This window comes from Oncorhynchus tshawytscha, linkage group LG27 (assembly GCF_018296145.1).
Source record: "Oncorhynchus tshawytscha isolate Ot180627B linkage group LG27, Otsh_v2.0, whole genome shotgun sequence".
NCBI classification, from domain to species: domain Eukaryota; kingdom Metazoa; phylum Chordata; class Actinopteri; order Salmoniformes; family Salmonidae; genus Oncorhynchus; species Oncorhynchus tshawytscha.
In genome coordinates this window covers 21,403,349-21,424,189 of record NC_056455.1, presented here as the reverse complement: position 1 = coordinate 21,424,189, position 20,841 = coordinate 21,403,349, and the positions used below count along the sequence as shown (strand labels likewise).

Genomic DNA, 20,841 nt, shown 5'->3' with positions numbered 1-20,841 from the left:
GTCTGTCCTCTCCGTCTGTCCTCTCCTCCCTGGTTTCTTCCTGTCCTCTCCGTCTGTCCTCTCCTCCCTGGTTTCTTCCTGTCCTCTCCGTCTGTTCTCTGCTCTCCTCCCTGGTTTCTTCCTGTCCTCTCTGTCTGTCCTCTCCGTCTGTCCTCTCCTCCCTGGTTTCTTCCTGTCCTCTCCGTCTGTTCTCTGCTCTCCTCCCTGTTTTCTTCCTGTCCTCTCCATCTGTTCTCTCCCCTCCTCCCTGGTTTCTTCCTGTCCTCTCCGTCTGTCCTCTCCTCCCTGGTTTCTTCCTGTCCTCTCCGTCTGTTCTCTGCTCTCCTCCCTGGTTTCTTCCTGTCCTCTCTGTCTGTCCTCTCCGTCTGTCCTCTCCTCCCTGGTTTCTTCCTGTCCTCTCCGTCTGTTCTCTGCTCTCCTCCCTGTTTTCTTCCTGTCCTCTCCATCTGTTCTCTCCCCTCCTCCCTGGTTTCTTCCTGTCCTCTCCATCTGTTCTCTCCCCTCCTCCCTGGTTTCTTCCTGTCCTCTCTGTCTGTCCTCTCCTCCCTGGTTTCTTCCTGTCCTCTCCATCTGTCCTCTGCTCTCCTCCCTGTTTTCTTCCTTGACTGTACTCTCTCACTCCGTTTGAGTGGTTGATCCTGGCCACCATCTGTGCCAACTGTATTGTCCTGGCTCTGGAGCAACATCTGCCTGATGGAGACAAGACTCCTCTGTCTGAACGCCTGGTACGTCACACACACATGTGCAGACACACACACAAATGGGAATTTGTCCCACACCCCTACGTACGAATGCATACACACATACAAATTTGTACACGCACACACATGCATGAATGCACACAAATACTCACACAGACACACATATGAATGCACACAAACACTCACACAGACACACATATGAATGCACACAAACAGCACCATAGAGCCTTACTTCACACTGTCTGACATCTATCTGTCCTCTCAGCACCATAGAGCCTTACTTCACACTGTCTAACATCTATCTGTCCTCTCATCACCATAGAGCCTTACTTCACACTGTCTAACATCTATCTGTCCTCTCATCACCATAGAGCCTTACTTCACACTGTCTAACATCTATCTGTCCTCTCAGCACCATAGAGCCTTACTTCACACTGTCTAACATCTATCTGTCCTCTCATCACCATAGAGCCTTACTTCACACTGTCTAACATCTATCTGTCCTCTCATCACCATAGAGCCTTACTTCACACTGTCTAACATCTATCTGCCTTACTTCACACTGTCTAACATCTATCTGTCCTCTCAGCACCATAGAGTCTAACATTATCTTCACACATAGAGTTACTTCACATCTAACATCTGTCCTCTCAGCACCACCATAGAGCCTTACTTCACACTGTCTAACATCTATCTGTCCTCTCAGCACCATAGAGCCTTACTTCACACTGTCTAACATCTATCTGTCCTCTCAGCACCATAGAGCCTTACTTCACACTGTCTAACATCTATCTGTCCTCTCAGCACCATAGAGCCTTACTTCACACTGTCTAACATCTATCTGTCCTCTCAGCACCATAGAGCCTTACTTCACACTGTCTAACATCTATCTGTCCTCTCAGCACCATAGAGCCTTACTTCACACTGTCTAACATCTATCTGTCCTCTCAGCACCATAGAGCCTTTACTTCACACTGTCTAACATCTATCTGTCCTCTCATCACCATAGAGCCTTTTACTTCACATCTGTCTGACATCTATCTGTCCTCTCAGCACCATAGAGCCTTACTTCACACTGTCTAACATCTATCTGTCCTCTCAGCACCATAGAGCCTTACTTCACACTGTCTAACATCTATCTGTCCTCTCAGCACCATAGAGCCTTACTTCACACTGTCTAACATCTATCTGTCTGTCCTCTCATCACCATAGAGCCTTACTTCACACTGTCTAACATCTATCTGTCCTCTCAGCACCATAGAGCCTTACTTCACACTGTCTAACATCTATCTGTCCTCTCAGCACCATAGAGCCTTTACTTCACACTGTCTGACATCTATCTGTCCTCTCATCACCATAGAGCCTTACTTCACACTGTCTAACATCTATCTGTCCTCTCAGCACCATAGAGCCTTACTTCACACTGTCTAACATCTATCTGTCCTCTCAGCACCATAGAGCCTTTCACACTTCACACTGTCTCACACTGTCTAACAACATCTATCTGTCCTCTCATCACCATAGAGCCTTACTTCACACTGTCTAACATCTATCTGTCCTCTCATCACCATAGAGCCTTACTTCACACTGTCTAACATCTATCTGTCCTCTCATCACCATAGAGCCTTACCATAGAGTCCTCTCATCACCATAGAGCCTTTCACACTGTCTAACATCACTCAGCACCATCTCACAACATCTATCTGTCCTCTCATCACCATAGAGCCTTACTTCACACTGTCTAACATCTATCTGTCCTCTCATCACCATAGAGCCTTACTTCACACTGTCTAACATCTATCTGTCCTCTCAGCACCCATAGAGTCCTCTCATCACCATTACTTCACACTGTCTAACATCTATCTGTCCTCTCATCACCATAGAGCCTTACTTCACACTGTCTAACATCTATCTGTCCTCTCATCACCATAGAGCCTTTACTTCACACTGTCTAACATCTATCTGTCCTCTCATCACCATAGAGCCTTACTTCACACTGTCTAACATCTATCTGTCCTCTCATCACCATAGAGCCTTACTTCACACTGTCTGTCCTCTCAACATCTATCTGTCCTCTCATCACCATAGAGCCTTACTTCACACTGTCTAACATCTATCTGTCCTCTCATCACCATAGAGCCTTACTTCACACTGTCTAACATCTATCTGTCCTCAGCACTCATCACCATAGTCCTCTCAGCACCATAGAGCCTTACTTCACACTTCACACTGTCTAACATCTATCTGTCCTCTCATCACCATAGAGCCTTACTTCACCCTGTCTAACATCTATCTGTCCTCTCATCACCATAGAGCTTTACTTCACACTGTCTAACATCTATCTGTCCTCTCAGCACCATAGAGCCTTACTTCACACTGTCTAACATCTATCTGTCCTCTCAGCACCATAGAGCCTTACTTCACACTGTCTAACATCTATCTGTCCTCTCAGCACCATAGAGCCTTACTTCACACTGTCTAACATCTATCTGTCCTCTCATCACCATAGAGCCTTACTTCACACTGTCTAACATCTATCTGTCCTCTCATCACCATAGAGCCTTACTTCACACTGTCTAACATCTATCTGTCCTCTCAGCACCATAGAGCCTTACTTCACACTGTCTAACATCTATCTGTCCTCTCATCACCATAGAGCCTTACTTCACACTGTCTAACATCTATCTGTCCTCTCAGCACCATAGAGCCTTACTTCACACTGTCTAACATCTATCTGTCCTCTCAGCACCATAGAGCCTTACTTCACACTGTCTAACATCTATCTGTCCTCTCATCACCATAGAGCCTTACTTCACACTGTCTAACATCTATCTGTCCTCTCAGCACCATAGAGCCTTACTTCACACTGTCTAACATCTAACATCTGTCCTCTCATCACCATAGAGCCTTACTTCACACTGTCTAACATCTATCTGTCCTCTCAGCACCATAGAGCCTTACTTCACACTGTCTAACATCTATCTGTCCTCTCAGCACCATAGAGCCTTACTTCACACTGTCTAACATCTATCTGTCCTCTCATCACCATAGAGCCTTACTTCACACTGTCTAACATCTATCTGTCCTCTCAGCACCATAGAGCCTTACTTCACACTGTCTAACATCTATCTGTCCTCTCAGCACCATAGAGCTTTACTTCACACTGTCTAACATCTATCTGTCCTCTCAGCACCATAGAGCTTTACTTCACACTGTCTGACATCTATCTGTCCTCTCAGCACCATAGAGCTTTACTTCACACTGTCTGACATCTATCTGTCCTCTCAGCACCATAGAGCTTTACTTCACACTGTCTGACATCTATCTGTCCTCTCAGCACCATAGAGCTTTACTTCACACTGTCTAACATCTATCTGTCCTCTCATCACCATAGAGCCTTACTTCACACTGTCTAACATCTATCTGTCCTCTCAGCACCATAGAGCTTTACTTCACACTGTCTAACATCTATCTGTCCTCTCAGCACCATAGAGCTTTACTTCACACTGTCTAACATCTATCTGTCCTCTCAGCACCATAGAGCCTTACTTCACACTGTCTGACATCTATCTGTCCTCTCAGCACCATAGAGCTTTACTTCACACTGTCTGACATCTATCTGTCCTCTCAGCACCATAGAGCTTTACTTCACACTGTCTGACATCTTGGATTATGTCATACATTGTGTTTTTAAAGGGGCAATCTGCAGTTGGTACATCCCATTGGAACCCAAAACAATATTATACAAGTTTGTTTTATTCCTTTGTTTGTAAACAATGCACTTCTGAAAAAAACATGGTTTAAACTGCTGATTGTCCCTTTAAGTTGAACCCTGTAAAATCTTTGCACTGAGCCCTCTTCTATTACCCCCCTCTCTCTCCTTTAGGATGACACTGAGCCCTACTTCATAGGGATCTTCTGTTTTGAGTCAGGCATTAAGATCCTGGCTCTAGGATTTGCCTTCCATAAGAACTCCTACATAAGGAACGGATGGAATGCCATGGACTTCGTAGTAGTATGCACAGGGTGAGTGTTGAGAAACACACACACACACACACACACACACACACACTCCAACACATATACAAAGATAAACTCAAACATGAGTGCACACCAGTGTATACACAGTAGCCAGTAGACACAGTACGCGGGCACGCACCCAAACACGCTACACACACATTCACTGAAACAAGAAGCTGCTGGGAACCCCGTTGGAAACACAGACATTCACACCGACAAACAGATCATGTGATCACATGCTAGAGAGAGAGGGGAGTCATATGTGTGATGTATGTATGTATGTATGTATGTATGTATGTATGTATGTATGTATGTATGTATGTATGTATGTATGTATGTATGTATGTATGTATGTATGTATGTATGTATGTATGTATGTATGTATGTGTGCATGCTAGTGCTCGTGTGTGTGCATGTATGCCTACGTGCCAATGTGCATGCGTGTGTACATGCAAATGTTTTAAAAAATATGAAAATCAATGCACTCACTACTGTAAGTCGCTCTGGATAAGAGTGTCTGATAAGTGACTAAAATGTAAAAATGTGTGTGTGTGTCTGAATGCGTACATGCATTCCTACATGCAAATACTCTTGTGTGTGTGTGTGTGCCATGTGTGTGTATAAGTGTGTGTGTGTGTGTGTGTGTGTGTCTCTGCTCTCCCAACTTAGTGAGTGTACTCAGACAGAGACAGGATCACAGCAGCACTGTAGGGAGAGGCAGCCAGGGGAGAGAACAAATGTCACATCAACACTGAGAGAGAGGGCAGGGAGGATGAGAGAGGGCAGGGAGGATGAGAGAGGGCAGGGAGGATGAGAGAGGGCAGGGAGGATGAGAGGGGAGGGGGAGAGAAAGGCAGGGAGGATGAGAGGGGGAGGAGGGATGAGAGAGGGCAGGGAGGATGAGAGAGGGCAGGGAGGATGAGAGGGGAGGGGGAGAGAAAGGCAGGGAGGATGAGAGGGGGAGGAGGGATGAGAGAGGGCAGGGAGGATGAGAGAGGGCAGGGAGGATGAGAAAGGGCAGGGAGGATGAGCGTGGGCAGGGAGGATAAGAATGGGCAGGGAGGATGAGAGGGGAGGGGGAGAGAGAGGGCAGGGAGGATGAGAGAGGGAGGAGGGATGAGAGGGGAGGGGAGAGAGAGGGCAGGGAGGATGAGAGAGGGCAGGGAGGATGAGAGAGGGCAGGGAGGATGAGAGGGGAGGGGGAGAGAAAGGCAGGGAGGATGAGAGGGGGAGGAGGGATGAGAGAGGGCAGGGAGGATGAGAGAGGGCAGGGAGGATGAGAGGGGAGGGGAGAGAAAGGCAGGGAGGATGAGAGGGGGGAGGAGGGATGAGAGAGGGCAGGGAGGATGAGAGAGGGCAGGGAGGATGAGAAAGGGCAGGGAGGATGAGAGTGGGCAGGGAGGATAAGAATGGGCAGGGAGGATGAGAGGGGAGGGGGAGAGAGAGGGCAGGGAGGATGAGAGAGGGAGGAGGGATGAGAGGGGAGGGGGAGAGAGAGGGCAGGGAGGATGCGAGAGGGCAGGGAGGATGAGAGTGGGCAGGGAGGATGAGAGAGGGCAGGGATGATGAGAGTGGGCAGGGAGGATGAGAGAGGACAGGGAGGATGAGAGAGGGCAGGGAGGATTAGAGGGGGGGGAGAGAGAGGGCAGGGAGGATGCGAGAGGGCAGGGAGGATGAGAGTGGGCAGGGAGGATGAGAGAGGGCAGGGATGATGAGAGTGGGCAGGGAGGATGAGAGAGGACAGGGAGGATGAGAGAGGGCAGGGAGGATTAGAGGGGAGGGGGAGAGAGAGGGAAGGGAGGATGAGAGAGGGCAGGGAGGATGAGAGTGGGAGGAGGGATGAGGGGTAGAGAGAGGGAGGGAGGATGAGAGTGGGCAGGGAGGATGAGAGTGGGAGGAGGGATGAGAGGGGAGTGGAGAGAGAGGGCAGGGAGGATGAGAGTAAGAGGAGGGATGAGAGGGGAGGGGGAGAGAGAGGGCAGGAAGGATTAGAGTGAGAGGAGGGATGAGAGGGGAGGGGGCGAGAGAGGGCAGGGAGGATGAGAGTAAGAGGAGGGATGAGAGGGGAGGGGGAGAGAGAGGGCAGGGAGGATGAGAGTGGGAGGAGGGATGAGAGGGAGAGGGGTAGAGAGAGAAAGCAAGAGAGAGGTTAGGAGGGGGAGTGGGAGAGAGAAAGGGGGGAGAGGGGAGGAAAAAGGAAATGGAGAAAACAATGTATGGAGAGAATGAAGAGAGGAGAGGACACAGGAGACATGCACACCTCTCTCCCCCCTTCATTCCTGTGACTTCCTCATCTCTCTCTCTCTCTCTCTCTCTCTCTCTCTCTCCCGACATGTCCTCCAGCTATTGTCTGAGTGCTCTGTGTGCCTGACAGACTCTCATCCTCTTTTCCCCTGTTCCTCTCTCCCTCTTTTACTCCTCTTTACCTGTTTTGCTATGCTTCTGTCCTTCTCTCCATCTCTCTATCCCTCTGCTCCTGTATCATTGTAATTCTCTATCTATTTTGTCTCTTTCTCTCCCTATTCATCCGTTAATTTCTTTCTATCTCTCTCCCCTCTCTCCATCCATTATTGTGTCCCTGTCATCCCCAGTCTTTTTTCTAGCTTCCTTCCTCATTCCTTACTTCCCTGTGTACTCTTTCTTTACAGTAACAGACAGACAGAGTTGTGTGTGTGTGACAGAGAGATATCTCATTTGAATATAGTATCAATCCATAGGTTCAATAGGTTTTAGTGTGTAGGCATGTGTAGGTGTTGTGTGTTTGTGCGTGTGTATTTGTTTATACTAAAGGGTCCTTGGCTGTGTTTCTCTCTCTCTCTCTCTCTCTCTCTCTCTCTCTCTCTCTCTCTCTCTCTCTCTCTCTCTCTCTCTCTCTCTCTCTCTCTCTCTTCTTCTCTCTCTCTCTGTCTCTCTCTCTCTCTCTCTCTCTCTCTCTCTCTCTCTCTCTCTCTCTCTCTCTCTCTCTCTCTCTCTCTCTCCCCCCTTTCTTTCTCTCTCTCCCCTCTCTCTCTCTCTCTCTCTCTCTCTCTCTCTCTCTGTCTCTCTCTTTGTCTCTCTCTCTCTCAGTGTGTGTTACAGTGCTGTATAGTTAGTCATTGAGGAGCTAGTGAGTTGTACTCAAACTGACAGTCTGTCTCTATGACTTAATAGGCCAGACTATGAAACCTGCTCTGTCCTAACATACTTAAGTCTGAGAGAGAGAGAGAGAGAGAGAGGGAGAGAGAAAGGGGGAGAGAGAGAGAGAGAGAGAGGGAGAGAGAGAGAGAGAGAGAGAGAGAGAGGGAGGGAGAGAACAGGGGGGGAGAGAGAGAGAGGGGGGGGATAGTGGAAATTAGTTAGTCAGTAAGAGAAGAGGAGAGGGATAGGCTGGTTAGAGGTGGTTAGAGGCAGGTAGCCTAGTGGTTAGAGGCAGGTAGCCTAGTGGTTAACCCACTGTTCCTCGGCCATCATTGTAAATAAGAATTTGTCCTTAAGTGACTTGCCTGTGATCCTGTGTGTGTCTCTCAGATCCATCAGGCCTCGCTGGGAGAGAGAGACAGAGAGGGAGACAGAGAGAGAGACAGAGAGAGAGACAGAGAGAGAGACAGAGAGAGAGACAGAGAGAGAGACAGAGAGAGAGAGACAGAGAGAGACAGAGAGAGACCGAGAGAGACAGAGAGAGACAGAGAGAGAGAGAGAGAGACAGAGAGAGAGAGACAGAGAGAGAGAGAGAGACAGACACAGAGAGAGAGACACACACAGAGAAAGAGAGAGAGAAAGGGGAGAGGAGGGGTGTAACTGTAGAAGCAATATACTTATAAAGAGAGATGGAGGTTTGTACAATAGTTGAGGGAGGAGAGAGAAGGGAATACCAAAAGGGGAAGGCAGATACATACACTACATTACCAAAGTATGTGGACACTTGCTCGTTGAACGTCTCATTCCAAAATCATGGGCATTAATATGGAGTTAGTCCCCCTTTGCTGCTATAACAGCCTCCACTCTTCTGGGAAGGCTGTCAACTAGATGCTGGAACATTGCTGCGGGGACATCCTTCCATTTAGCTACAAGAGCATTAGTGAGGTCAGGCACTGATGTTGGGTGGTTAGGCCTGGTTCGCAGTCGACGTTCCAATTCATTCCAAAGGTGTTTGATGGGGTTGAGGTCAGGGCTCTGTGCAGGCCAGTCAAGTTCTTCCACACCGATCTCAAAAAACAATTTCTCTATGGACCTCGCTTTGTGCACGGGGGCATTGTCATGCTGACACAGGAAAGGGCCTTCCCCAAACTTTTGCCACAAAGTTGGAAGCACAGAATTGCCTAAAATGTCATTGTATGCTGTAGCGTTAAACATTTCCCTTCACTGGATCTAAGGGGCCTAGCCAAACCATGAAAAACAGCCTCAGACCATTATTCGTCTTCCACCAAACTTTACACTGTGCACTATGCATTGGAGTAGGTAGTGTTCTCCTGGCATCTGCCAAACCCAGATTTGGCCGTCGGACTGCCAGATGGTGAAGCGTGATTCATCACTCCAGAGAATGTGTTTTCACTGCTCCAGAGTCCAATGGTGGCCAGCTTTACACCACTCCAGGCAACGCTTAGCATTTTACTTGATGATCTTAGGCTTGTGTGTGGCTGCTCGCCCATGGAAACCCATTTCATGAAGCTCCCAACTACAGTGCCTTGCAAAAGTATTTATCCCCATTGGCGTTTTTTCATATTTTGTTGCATTACAACCTGTAATTTAAATGTATTTTATTTGGATTTCATGTAATGGACAAACACAAAATAGTCCAAATTGGTGAAGTGAAATTAAAAAAAGAACTTGTTTCAAAAAATGTCAAATAATTATAAACTGAAAAGTGGTGCGTGCATACAGTATGTATTCATCCCCTTTGCTATGAAGCCCCTAAAAAAGATCTGGTGCAACCAATTACCTTCAGAAGTCACATAATTAGTTAAATAAAGTCCACCTGTGTGCAATCTAAGTGTCACATGATCTGTCACATGATCTCAGTATATATACACCTGTTCTGAAAGGCCCCAGAGTCTGCAACACCGCTAGCAAGGGACACCACCAAGCAAGCGGCACAATGAAGACCAAGGAGCTCTCCAAACAGGTCAGGGACAAAGTTGTGGAGAAGTACAGATCGGGGTTGGGTTATAAAAAAGTTTAGAAACTTTGAACCCACAGAGCACCATTAAATCCATAATTAAAAAATTGAAAGAATATGGCACCACAACAAACTTGCCAAGAGAGGGCCGCCCACCCAAACTTACAGACAAAGAGGCAACAAAGAGACCAAAGATAACCCTGAAGGAACTGCAAAGCTCCATAGCGGAGATTGGAGTATCTGTCCATACACAGGACCACTTTAAGCCGTACACTCCACAGAGCTGGACTTTACAGAAGAGTGGCCAGAAAGAGCCATTGCTTAAAGAAAAAAATAAGAAAACACATTTGGTGTTCGCCAAAAGGCATGTGGGAGACTCCCCAAACATATGAAAGAATGTACTCTGGTCAGATGAGACTAAAATTGTTTTTTTTTGCCATCAAGGAAAATTCTATGTCTGGCTCAAACCCAACACCTCTCATCACCCCGAGAATAGTGAAGCATGGTGGTGGCAGCATCATGCTATGGGGATGTTTTTCATCGGCAGGGACTGGGAAACTGGTCAGAATTAAAGGAATGATGGATGGCACTAATTACAGGGAAATTCTTGAGGGAAACTTGTTTCAGTCTTCCAGAGATTTGAGACTGGGACCGAGGTTCACCTTCCAACAGGACAATGAGTCTAAGCATACTGCAAAAGCAACAAGAGAGTGGTTTAAGGGGAAACATTTAAATGTCTTGGAATGGCCTAGTCAATACCCAGACCTCAATCCAGTTGAGAATCTGTGGTATGACTTAAAGATTGCTGTACACCAGCGGAACCCATCCAACTTGAAGGATCTGGAGAAGTTTTGCCTTGAAAAAGGGGCAAAAATCCCAGTGGCTAGATGTGCCAAGCTTACATAGACATACCCCAAGAGACTTGCAGCTGTAATTGCTGCAAAAGGTGGCTCTACAAAGTATTGACTTTGGGAGGGTGAATAGTTACGCACGCTCAAGTTTTACGTTTTTTTATTTGTTTCACAATAAAAAATATTTTGCATCTTCAAAGTGGTAGGCATGTTGTGTAAATCAAATGATACAAACCCCCAAATATATATTAATTCCAAGTTGTAAGGCAATAAAATAGGAAAAATGCCAAGGGGGGTGAAAACTTTCGCAAGCCACTGTAACAGTTCTTGTGCTGACGTTGTTTCCAGAGGCAGTTTGAAACTCGGTAGTGAGTATTTGCAACCTAAGAAAGATTATTTTTAAGCACACTTTCAGCACTCGGCGGTCCCGTTCTGTGAGCTAGTGTGGCCTACCACTTTGTGGCTGAGCCGTTGTTGCTCCTAGACGTTTCCACTTCACAATAACAGCACTTACAGTTGACCGGGGCAGCTCTAGCAGGTCAGAAATGTTATGAACTGACTTGTTGGAAAGGTGGCATCATATGACGGTGCCACGTTGAAAGTCAATGAGTTCTTCAGCAAAGCCATTCCACTGCCAATGTTTGTCTATGGAGATTGCATGGTTGTGTGCTCGATTTTATACACCTATCAGCAACGGGTGGTGCTGAAATAGCCGAATCCACTACAGTTTTTCTGAATTGCTAAAACACAATTTCTGAAATCTTGCTCCATTTCCTGAAAACATTAAACACTACACCTCATATTCAAACACTATTTACATCTGACTCCTCTCACAAAATGAAACATTCGCCTCAAAACAGTTTTATCTGTGTTCAAAAATCAAGCACTGCTCTCAAATCATAAACAAAGTTATCAAAATGATATACACTCTCAAGCAGTCAGTAAACAATACACAGAAAAATAGAAACATGATTGGACGGCGGGCCATTGTTGAAGTCCCTGGTCAACGAGGTGGCAATGTCACAATCTGTGCTGCAATCAGCAACCATGGTGTTCTACATCACCATGTTACACTCGGGCCATATAACACCCAGCACCTTCTAAGATTTATTGCCAATCTAAGAGATATTTTATTTGAGCAGCAGGGTCAAGAGCTAAATGAGAATCCCATTCCCACCTATGTGATACTGTTGGACAATGTCAGTTTTCACCAAGCTGCTCAGGGATTTTATCCAATTTTATCCTATTTACATTGTTCAACACATACGCTTCTCAGGGAGAAGTACATTTTTAATCTAAAAAATATTCACATTTTTCCGTCATTGTGTTTTGATGAAAGAAAACATGTTCTATCATAGTAGCTCAAAATTGATCAGAAATGACTACTCTGCTTTGCTCTTTGCAATTTTGTTTTTAGTTCTTTCTCCTCCTTGTACGCCTATTTTTACAGTACTGTACCCTGCATCTCACAAACTTGTCCTTTGTCTCTGTGATACTGTAATTCTTGTTCTTCGTTGATATGAACCTGCAACCAGTCAAAATCTATTGAGCAGTCGGTACTGTTAATAAATGGAAAGCACAATGTTCAGGGCCATACAATTTGTCCATTGTACAGTATACAGCCTACAATGCACTGTACTACAGTATACAATACTAAAAGGGGCAAAAATCAAACGAGTAAACATGTGATCAATGTGCTTCTTCTTGTCTTTGGGCTGGGTCAGGCCAGAGCACTTCGTCGGCATCACAAGCAATATTGTCCCTCCTGAGGCAACGGGGGAAGAAGCCTCTTGTGTGCCGTATCCAGCCCTGACATGATTCCTCACCTATATCACCACAGGCTAAATCCATGGCTTGCAGCAGATTTACTCTGGTGTAGGTTTGTCTATCATACACTTTCCATCTCCAAGAGGAGAAAAACTCCTCAATCGGATTCAGGAAAGGTGAGTATGGAGGGAGGTAACAAGTTCATAAACTGCCCATTGATGTTAAACCATTCCCTTACCTGAGCAGCTTGGTGGAAACTGACATTGTCCCACACTATCACATACTGTAGCTGGGAATGGGATTCTCATTTAGCTCTTGACCCTGCTGCTCAAATAAAATATCTCTTAGATTGGCAATAAATCTTAGAAGGTGCTGGGTGTTATATGGCCGAGTGTAACATGGTGATGTAGAACACCATGGTTGCTGATTGCAGCACAGATTGTGACATTGCCACCTCGTTGACCAGGGACTTCAACAATGGCCCGCTGTCCAAACATGTTTCTTCCTCTCCTTCTCCTCTTGTAACGATATTCTTCGTCCTCCTCTGACGAGGAGTATGAAATGTCGGACTAATGCGCAGCGGGGTAAGTGTTCATGATGTTTATTGACTGAACACTGAAAATACAAAATAACAAGGTGAAATAAACAAAAACCGAAACAGTCCTGAAAGGTGCAGAAAACACGAGACAGAAAATAATCACCCACAAAACACAGGTATGATTCTCAATGAGAGACAACGAACGACACCTGCCTCTGACTGAGATACCATACCAGGCCAAACACATAAACACAAGATAGAAAAAGGAACATAGACTACCCACCCCAACTCACGCCCTGACCATACTAAAACAAAGGCATAACAAAGGAACTAAGGTCAGAACGTGACTCCTCTTTGTAAGATTGAAGCCTGCTTCATCAACAAAGATGAACTCATGGGGTCTGTCCAAGGATTCCAAGTCAAATATTGTCTGTGTAGAAATACAATATACTGTATGTAGGATTTTGTAAGTCGTACAGAGACAGTGCTATACTGTAGAGTACAATTAGGTTTCTGATTCACATACATTGTATGTACTGAAGAGTAATGTCATTCACGTAGTATATGTTAGTACTGTAGACAATCTGGATTACAGTAAATGTTTCTGAATCTACACTTACTTGCACATACTGAGCTCGCAGTTCTTTCACCCTTGGTGAGTTGCACTCAAAAGGTACTCTGTATACTTGTTTCATTCGCATCCTGTTACGATGGAGGACACGGTCAATGGTGGAAATGCTCACACTGTCGATTCCCTGGAAGTGTGTGTTGTCTTGTATCACTCGTTGTTCCTGGATTTCTCTGAGTCTTATTGCATTATCTTGAAGGACCATGCCAACTATAACGGCCTCTTGCTCCCGAGTGAATATAGCTGTCCTTCCACCTGCATGTGGCAGCCTTGCAATTCTACAAAAGTAGTTGTGCAGTTACAAAACATATTCATGCAGTACAATAAATACAGTGATTAACTTTACACATGTCTATTGAAACAGCTGCATATAGTGTAGTACAGTAAATGTGCAATTACAAAAATACAGTAGTATACTGTACCTGTTCTCTTCTCTGAATGTCCTTACTATGGTGGACACAGAAAATGGGCTCAAATTGGGTTGCACTCTAAGTCCTGCTTCCCTCATTGTCAGTCCATGGACAAGAACATGGTCTATAACTGTTGCTCGAATTTCATCAGATATTTCCACTCTTTGTCTTCCTCTTCGTCTTCGTCTTCCTCTTTCTTGCCCTCCTCCTCCTCTTCCTCCTCGTCGCCCACCTCTCATACGCACTCGTTCTCGTTTCTTCTATCCATTCTCAGACTCTCTCCTTCCCACCTTCAACAACCTGTTTGCTCTCTGAACTGGCTTATATTGGTTGTGTCGCATCATTTGAAACAGGTTAAATCAGTTTTGAGTGGTTGTGTTCAATCAATGACATGGGTTCTCTATTTGTATTTGATTGTTGCCACTTGTGTTTACCAGTATGGATGACATGTGCATTAGAGTGCAGAATGTGTTTTGAGAATGAGAATGTGTTTAGAGTTTTGCTGAAAAGTCTAAGTGAGATCTGCAAATTGTGTTTTACCATGTGAAATGGTTTAAGGTATTGACAACAGACTGCATAATTACCTCAATGAGTCCAGGCAACTGAGAACTTTGTTCAGCCAAAGAGAATGAGAGAGAGAGAGAGAGAGAGGAGTAGGAGGAGGAGCGGAGCAAGCGAATGAGAGAGAGAGAGAGAGAGAGAGAGAGAGAGAGAGAGAGAGAGGGAGAGAGAGAGAGAGAGAGAGAGAGAGAGAGAGAGAGAGGGAGGAGGAGGAGCCGAGCAAGCGAATGAGAGAGAGAGAGAGAGAGAGAGAGAGAGAGAGAGAGAGAGAGAGAGAGAGAGAGAGAGAGAGAGAGAGAGAGAGAGAGAGAGAGAGAGAGAGAGAGAGGGAGGAGGAGGAGCCGAGCAAGCGAATGAGAGAGAGTGTGTGTGTGCTGCTGCAGTAACCTGTTTTTAGCTGCTGCAGATGATCAATCACCCAGTACAGCCTTGAGACACAGGAACTCTCCCCCTCTCTCTCTGTCTGTCACTCTCTGTCCCTCTCATTCGCTCTCTCACTCTCTCTTCCTCTCTCTCTACCTCTCTTCTCTCTCTCTTTGTGTCTCTTTCTCTCTATCTCAACTTTTTCTCTGTCTCTCTGTGTCTATAACTATTTCTATCTCATTCTCTCTTTCTCTCTTTTTGTCTCTCTCTCTTTCATTCATTTTTCTCACACGCATACACACAAACACACACACACACACACACACACACACGCTTCGCACTTATACACAGATGTCACACACACATACACTGCTCCCAGCTGTGGTCTCTATGGTTAGCTCCTTTTGAATGGCGATTTTTCTTTTAGAAGTGTAGCTCTTTGAAGATGAAAAGCTACTGCCCTTTCTACCCACCTCTGCCCTGACACTTTGATACTACAATGACCAGGGGATGCATACATGCACACACAATACACATTTACACTTCAAACACATGCTCCCTTTTCCTTCACACACCTATAAACCGTCTTCTTCTCAGCATATATACTGAGGCACATTGCCAAACAACACACTTAATACACATGCAGTATATGACTGTACAGGAAGGAAGGAAGGTAGGAAGGTAGGAAGGAAGGAAGGAAGGAAGGAAGGAAGGAAGGAAGGAAGGAAGGAAGGAAGGAAGGAAGGAAGGAAGGAAGGAAGGAAGGAAGGAAGGAAGGAAGGAAGGAAGGAAGGAAGGAAGGAAGCTCAGAATTACGTAAGATGCCTTGCTGTACAAACTGAACGAATCAACGTAATTGTGCATTCAATGACACATTCTAAGGATGGATGACCTAGTACATTGATATTTGTTGCTCACTGCATTTGTTTTTACTAAGCAGTACGTTCTAAATAGTATGTAGCATGATATGTACGCAACATGTAGGTTTTGTATGCAAGTTAGATTTTGGACACGGCCATTGAGTTCTATCCGTAGTAGGACAGTGAGGAGCTGCCTACGGTAGAACAGTGTGGAGAACTGTGAGGAGCTGCCTACGGTAGAACAGTGTGGAGAACTGTGAGGAGCTGTCCATTGTAGAACAGTGTGGAGAACTGTGAGAAGCTGTCCATTGTAGAACAGTGTGGAGAACAGTGAGGAGCTGTCCATTGTAGAACAGTGTGGAGAACTGTGAGGAGCTGTCCATTGTAGAACAGTGTGGAGAACTGTGAGGAGCTGCCTACGGTAGAACAGTGTGGAGAACTGTGAGGAGCTGTCCATTGTAGAACAGTGTGGAGAACAGTGAGGAGCTGTCCATTGTAGAACAGTGTGGAGAACTGTGAGGAGCTGTCCATTGTACTGTGAGGAGCTGTCCATTATAACAGTGTGGAGAACAGTGAGGAGCTGTCCACGGTAGAACAGTGTGGAGAACTGTGAGGAGCTGTCCATTGTAGAACAGTGTGGAGAACAGTGAGGAGCTGTCCATTGTAGAACAGTGTGGAGAACAGTGAGGAGCTGTCCATTGTAGAACAGTGTGGAGAACTGTGAGGAGCTGTCCATTGTAGAACAGTGTGGAGAACTGTGAGGAGCTGTCCATTGTAGAACAGTGAGGAGAACAGTGAGGAGCTGTCCATTGTAGAATAGTGTGGAGAACTGTGAGGAGCTGTCCATTGTAGAATAGTGTGGAGAACAGTGAGGAGCTGTCCATTGTAGAACAGTGTGGAGAACTGTGAGGAGCTGTCCATTGTAGAACTGTGTGGAGAACAGTGAGGAGCTGTCCATTGTAGAACAGTGTGGAGAACTGTGAGGAGCTGTCCATTGTAGAACAGTGAGGAGAACAGTGAGGAGCTGTCCATTGTAGAATAGTGTGGAGAACTGTGAGGAGCTGTCCATTGTAGAATAGTGTGGAGACCAGTGAGAGAGCTGTCCATTGTAGAATAGTGTGGAGAACTGTGAGGAGCTGTCCATTGTAGAACAGTGAGGAGAACAGTGAGGAGCTGTCCATTGTAGAATAGTGTGGAGAACTGTGAGGAGCTGTCCATTATAGAATAGTGTGGAGAACTGTGAGGAGCTGTCCATTGTAGAATAGTGTGGAGAACAGTGAGGAGCTGTCCATTGTAGAATAGTGTGGAGAACAGTGAGGAGCTGTCCATTGTAGAACAGTGTGGAGAACAGTGAGGAGCTGTCCATTGTAGAACAGTGTGGAGAACAGTGAGGAGCTGTCCATTGTAGAACAGTGAGGAGAACTGTGAGGAGCTGTCCATTGTAGAACTGTGTGGAGAACAGTGAGGAGCTGTCCATTGTAGAACAGTGTGGAGAACAGTGAGGAGCTGTCCATTGTAGAACAGTGTGGAGAACAGTGAGGAGCTGTCCATTATAGAACAGTGTGGAGAACAGTGAGGAGCTGTCCATTGTAGAACAGTGAGGAGCTGTCCATTGTAGAACAGTGAGGAGAACTGTGAGGAGCTGTCCATTGTAGAACTGTGTGGAGAACAGTGAGGAGCTGTCCATTGTAGAACTGTGTGGAGAACAGTGAGGAGCTGTCCATTGTAGAACAGTGAGGAGAACTGTGAGGAGCTGTCCATTGTAGAACTGTGTGGAGAACAGTGAGGAGCTGTCCATTGTAGAACAGTGTGGAGAACTGTGAGGAGCTGTCCATTGTAGAACTGTGTGGAGAACAGTGAGGAGCTGTCCATTATAGAACAGTGTGGAGAACTGTGAGGAGCTGTCCATTGTAGAACAGTGAGGAGCTGTCCATTGTAGAACAGTGTGGAGAACAGTGAGGAGCTGTCCATTATAGAACAGTGTGGAGAACTGTGAGGAGCTGTCCATTGTAGAACAGTGTGGAGAACTGTGAGGAGCTGTCCATTATAGAACAGTGTGGAGAACTGTGAGGAGCTGTCCATTGTAGAACAGTGTGGAGAACTGTGAGGAGCTGTCCATTATAGAACAGTGTGAAGAACTGTGAGGAGCTGTCCATTGTAGAACAGTGTGGAGAACTGTGAGGAGCTGTCCATTGTAGAACAGTGTGGAGAACTGTGAGGAGCTGTCCATTGTAGAACAGTGTGAAGAACAGTGAGGAGCTGTCCATTGTAGAACAGTGTGAAGAACAGTGAGGAGCTGTCCATTGTAGAACAGTGTGGAGAACAGTGAGGAGCTGTCCATTGTAGAACAGTGTGGAGAACTGTGAGGAGCTGTCCATTATAGAACAGTGTGGAGAACTGTGAGGAGCTGCCCACGGTAGAACAGTGTGGAGAACATTGAAGAGCTCTTTTGGTTAAAAAAGGGTCATTGTCTCAGGTAAAGTCTTGCCTGGGTTGAACCTCTCTCTAAATGATATTTTAATGGCTCAAGCCTAGGTTCCAGACTGTCTAACTCAAGATTAGCAGGCCACTCTTTCCTCATACTGTGTGTGCGAAATTGTGCCTCTACAAGCCAGATTCTTACGACGTTTACTTCTCAGACAGACTTGCTTAAAGCCTTGACGTTATGCTAACCTCTGACCTGTTGCGTGTATCTGTCAGATGATGTGACATACAGTATAAGAAAGATCAGATTTGTATTTTATTTGAGCCTATCATATTCCCTGGAGTGGTTGAACAATGACTTTTAATGACTCCAACCGAATGTAAACTTCCGACTTCAACTGTATGTATGTGTGTGTGTGTATATGGGAGGAGTGTGTGTGTGTGTGTGTTTTCATGCGTGTGTGTTCATCAGGGTAGAAACTGAGGATTTTCATAGGTAGCTAGTTCGTGTGACCTAAATACTAGTGTGCAATCGTGCATATTAATGTATGTGCACTCAAATGGTTCCAAGCTGAAAGTGTATGTACGCGCAGCTTATAAATGTGTGCGTGTGTGTGCATGCTTGTGGGTGTATGTGCTCGCTTGTATGTGTATTAATTACATGCATGTGTGTGTTTCACTATACAACTGAGGATATTAGAAGAAAAGAAAAAACATATCAATCAAGCTCCCCTTGGCCCGGTTACCACGGTGATGCAAAGATTCTAGCAATGAGCCAAGGTCCCTGTTGCCATGGAAACAGTTATGAATGAGAAGGGCCCCAGTAACCGTGGAAACGGTGTGAATGAGCCTGGTTGCTTTGATGATAAATGCTGTAAAGGTGGACAGACCTGGTGGGGTTGAGGAGCTGTTGGGGCAAGACTGCCATCTTCATCTTCTTCATCATCATCATTGTCTTCTTGCTTGCACACACATGCACACACACTCTTGACAGTTTCCTGTGAGGCAGATTGGCAAGTAACTCCCAGTAGATGTCTCTCCTGTCAGCACTGTTAATACTATCCCCTACATGCAGACACACTTTTTCTCCCTCCACACACACACCTGCTTTGTCAGTGTGAATCCCTCACTTTAACCCCAATATCCCACCTTGTCTATAGCGCAGGACCTTCCAGGCTGACAAACCAGCACCTCGCCCTTCCTTCCCTGTCTCCTTCCCTCGTTCTCACTTCCCTTTACCTACTCTTCTGATAGGACAGTCTCTGTATCCCCGTCTGTCATCAGGGCTAGCGATTTCTAACTCCCATAGCATCCCTCTACGTATCTAGCACAGGAAGATAGCTTAATTGCCCCTGAGGGGATAAATATAGTTATATAGAATTGAAATCCCATAGCAAGTACTTGCCTTGTAGCACAGATAGTAACTCCCATATTATTTACCTGTGTTTCTAGCACAGATAGCTAACTCCCATAGGATTTACCTGCGTTCCTAGCGCAGATAGCCAACTCCCATAGGATTTACCTGCGTTCCTAGCGCAGATAGCTAACTCCAATATCAAATCAAATCAAATCAAATTTTATTTGTCACATACACATGGTTAGCAGATGTTAATGCGAGTGTAGCGAAATGCTTGTGCTTCTAGTTCCGACAATGCAGTAATAACGAGCAAGTAATCTAACTAACAATTCCAAAAAAAACTACTGTCATACACAGTGTAAGGGGATAAAGAATATGTACATAAGGATATATGAATGAGTGATGGTACAGAGCAGCATAGGCAAGATACAGTAGATGATATCGAGTACAGTATATACATATGAGATAAGTATGTAAACCAAGTGGCATAGTTAAAGTGGCTAGTGATACATGTATTACATAAGGATGCAGTCGATGATGTAGAGTACAGTATCAACGTATGCATGAGATGAACAATGTAGGGTAAGTAACATTATATAAGGTAGCATTGTTTAAAGTGGCTAGTGATATATTTACAACATTTCCCATCAATTCCCATGATTAAAGTGGCTGGAGTAGAGTCAGTGTCATTGACAGTGTGTTGGCAGTAGCCACTCAATGTTAGTGGTGGCTGTTTAACAGTCTGATGGCCTTGAGATAGAAGCTGTTTTTCAGTCTCTCGGTCCCAGCTTTGATGCACCTGTACTGACCTCGCCTTCTGGATGGCAGCGGGGTGAACAGGCAGTGGCTCGGGTGGTTGATGTCCTTGATGATCTTTATGGCCTTCCTGTAGCATCGGGTGGTGTAGGTGTCCTGGAGGGCAGGTAGTTTGCCCCCGGTGATGCGTTGTGCAGACCTCACTACCCTCTGGAGAGCCTTACAGTTGAGGGCGGTGCAGTTGCCATACCAGGCGGTGATACAGCCCGCCAGGATGCTCTCGATTGTGCATCTGTAGAAGTTTGTGAGTGCTTTTGGTGACAAGCCGAATTTCTTCAGCCTCCTGAGGTTGAAGAGGCGCTGCTGCGCCTTCCTCACGATGCTGTCTGTGTGAGTGGACCAATTCAGTTTGTCTGTGATGTGTATGCCGAGGAACTTAAAACTTGCTACCCTCTCCACTACTGTTCCATCGATGTGGATGGGGGTGTTCCCTCTGCTGTTTCCTGAAGT

The 20,841-nt window shown here is 45.8% G+C and overlaps 1 protein-coding gene across 10 annotated transcripts in view; it reads left to right on the top strand.

Moving 5' to 3' along the window:
- Window positions 1-558: 558 nt before the first annotated feature.
- LOC112238108 (voltage-dependent P/Q-type calcium channel subunit alpha-1A) overlaps window positions 559-20,841 on the top strand; it is a 142,949-nt gene continuing 122,666 nt past the window's right edge. For 4 of the 10 annotated variants that reach the window (XM_042307083.1, XM_042307078.1, XM_042307076.1 and 1 more), the window contains exons 1-2: window positions 563-725; window positions 4,588-4,727. In XM_042307083.1, the coding sequence (XP_042163017.1) occupies window positions 4,702-4,727 (26 nt within the window). In that variant the 5' untranslated portion in view covers window positions 563-725; window positions 4,588-4,701. Of the gene's footprint in view, window positions 726-4,587; window positions 4,728-20,841 lie in introns of all 10 variants that reach the window. The other 6 variants (XM_042307084.1, XM_042307077.1, XM_042307075.1 and 3 more) reach the window with 4 other exon arrangements.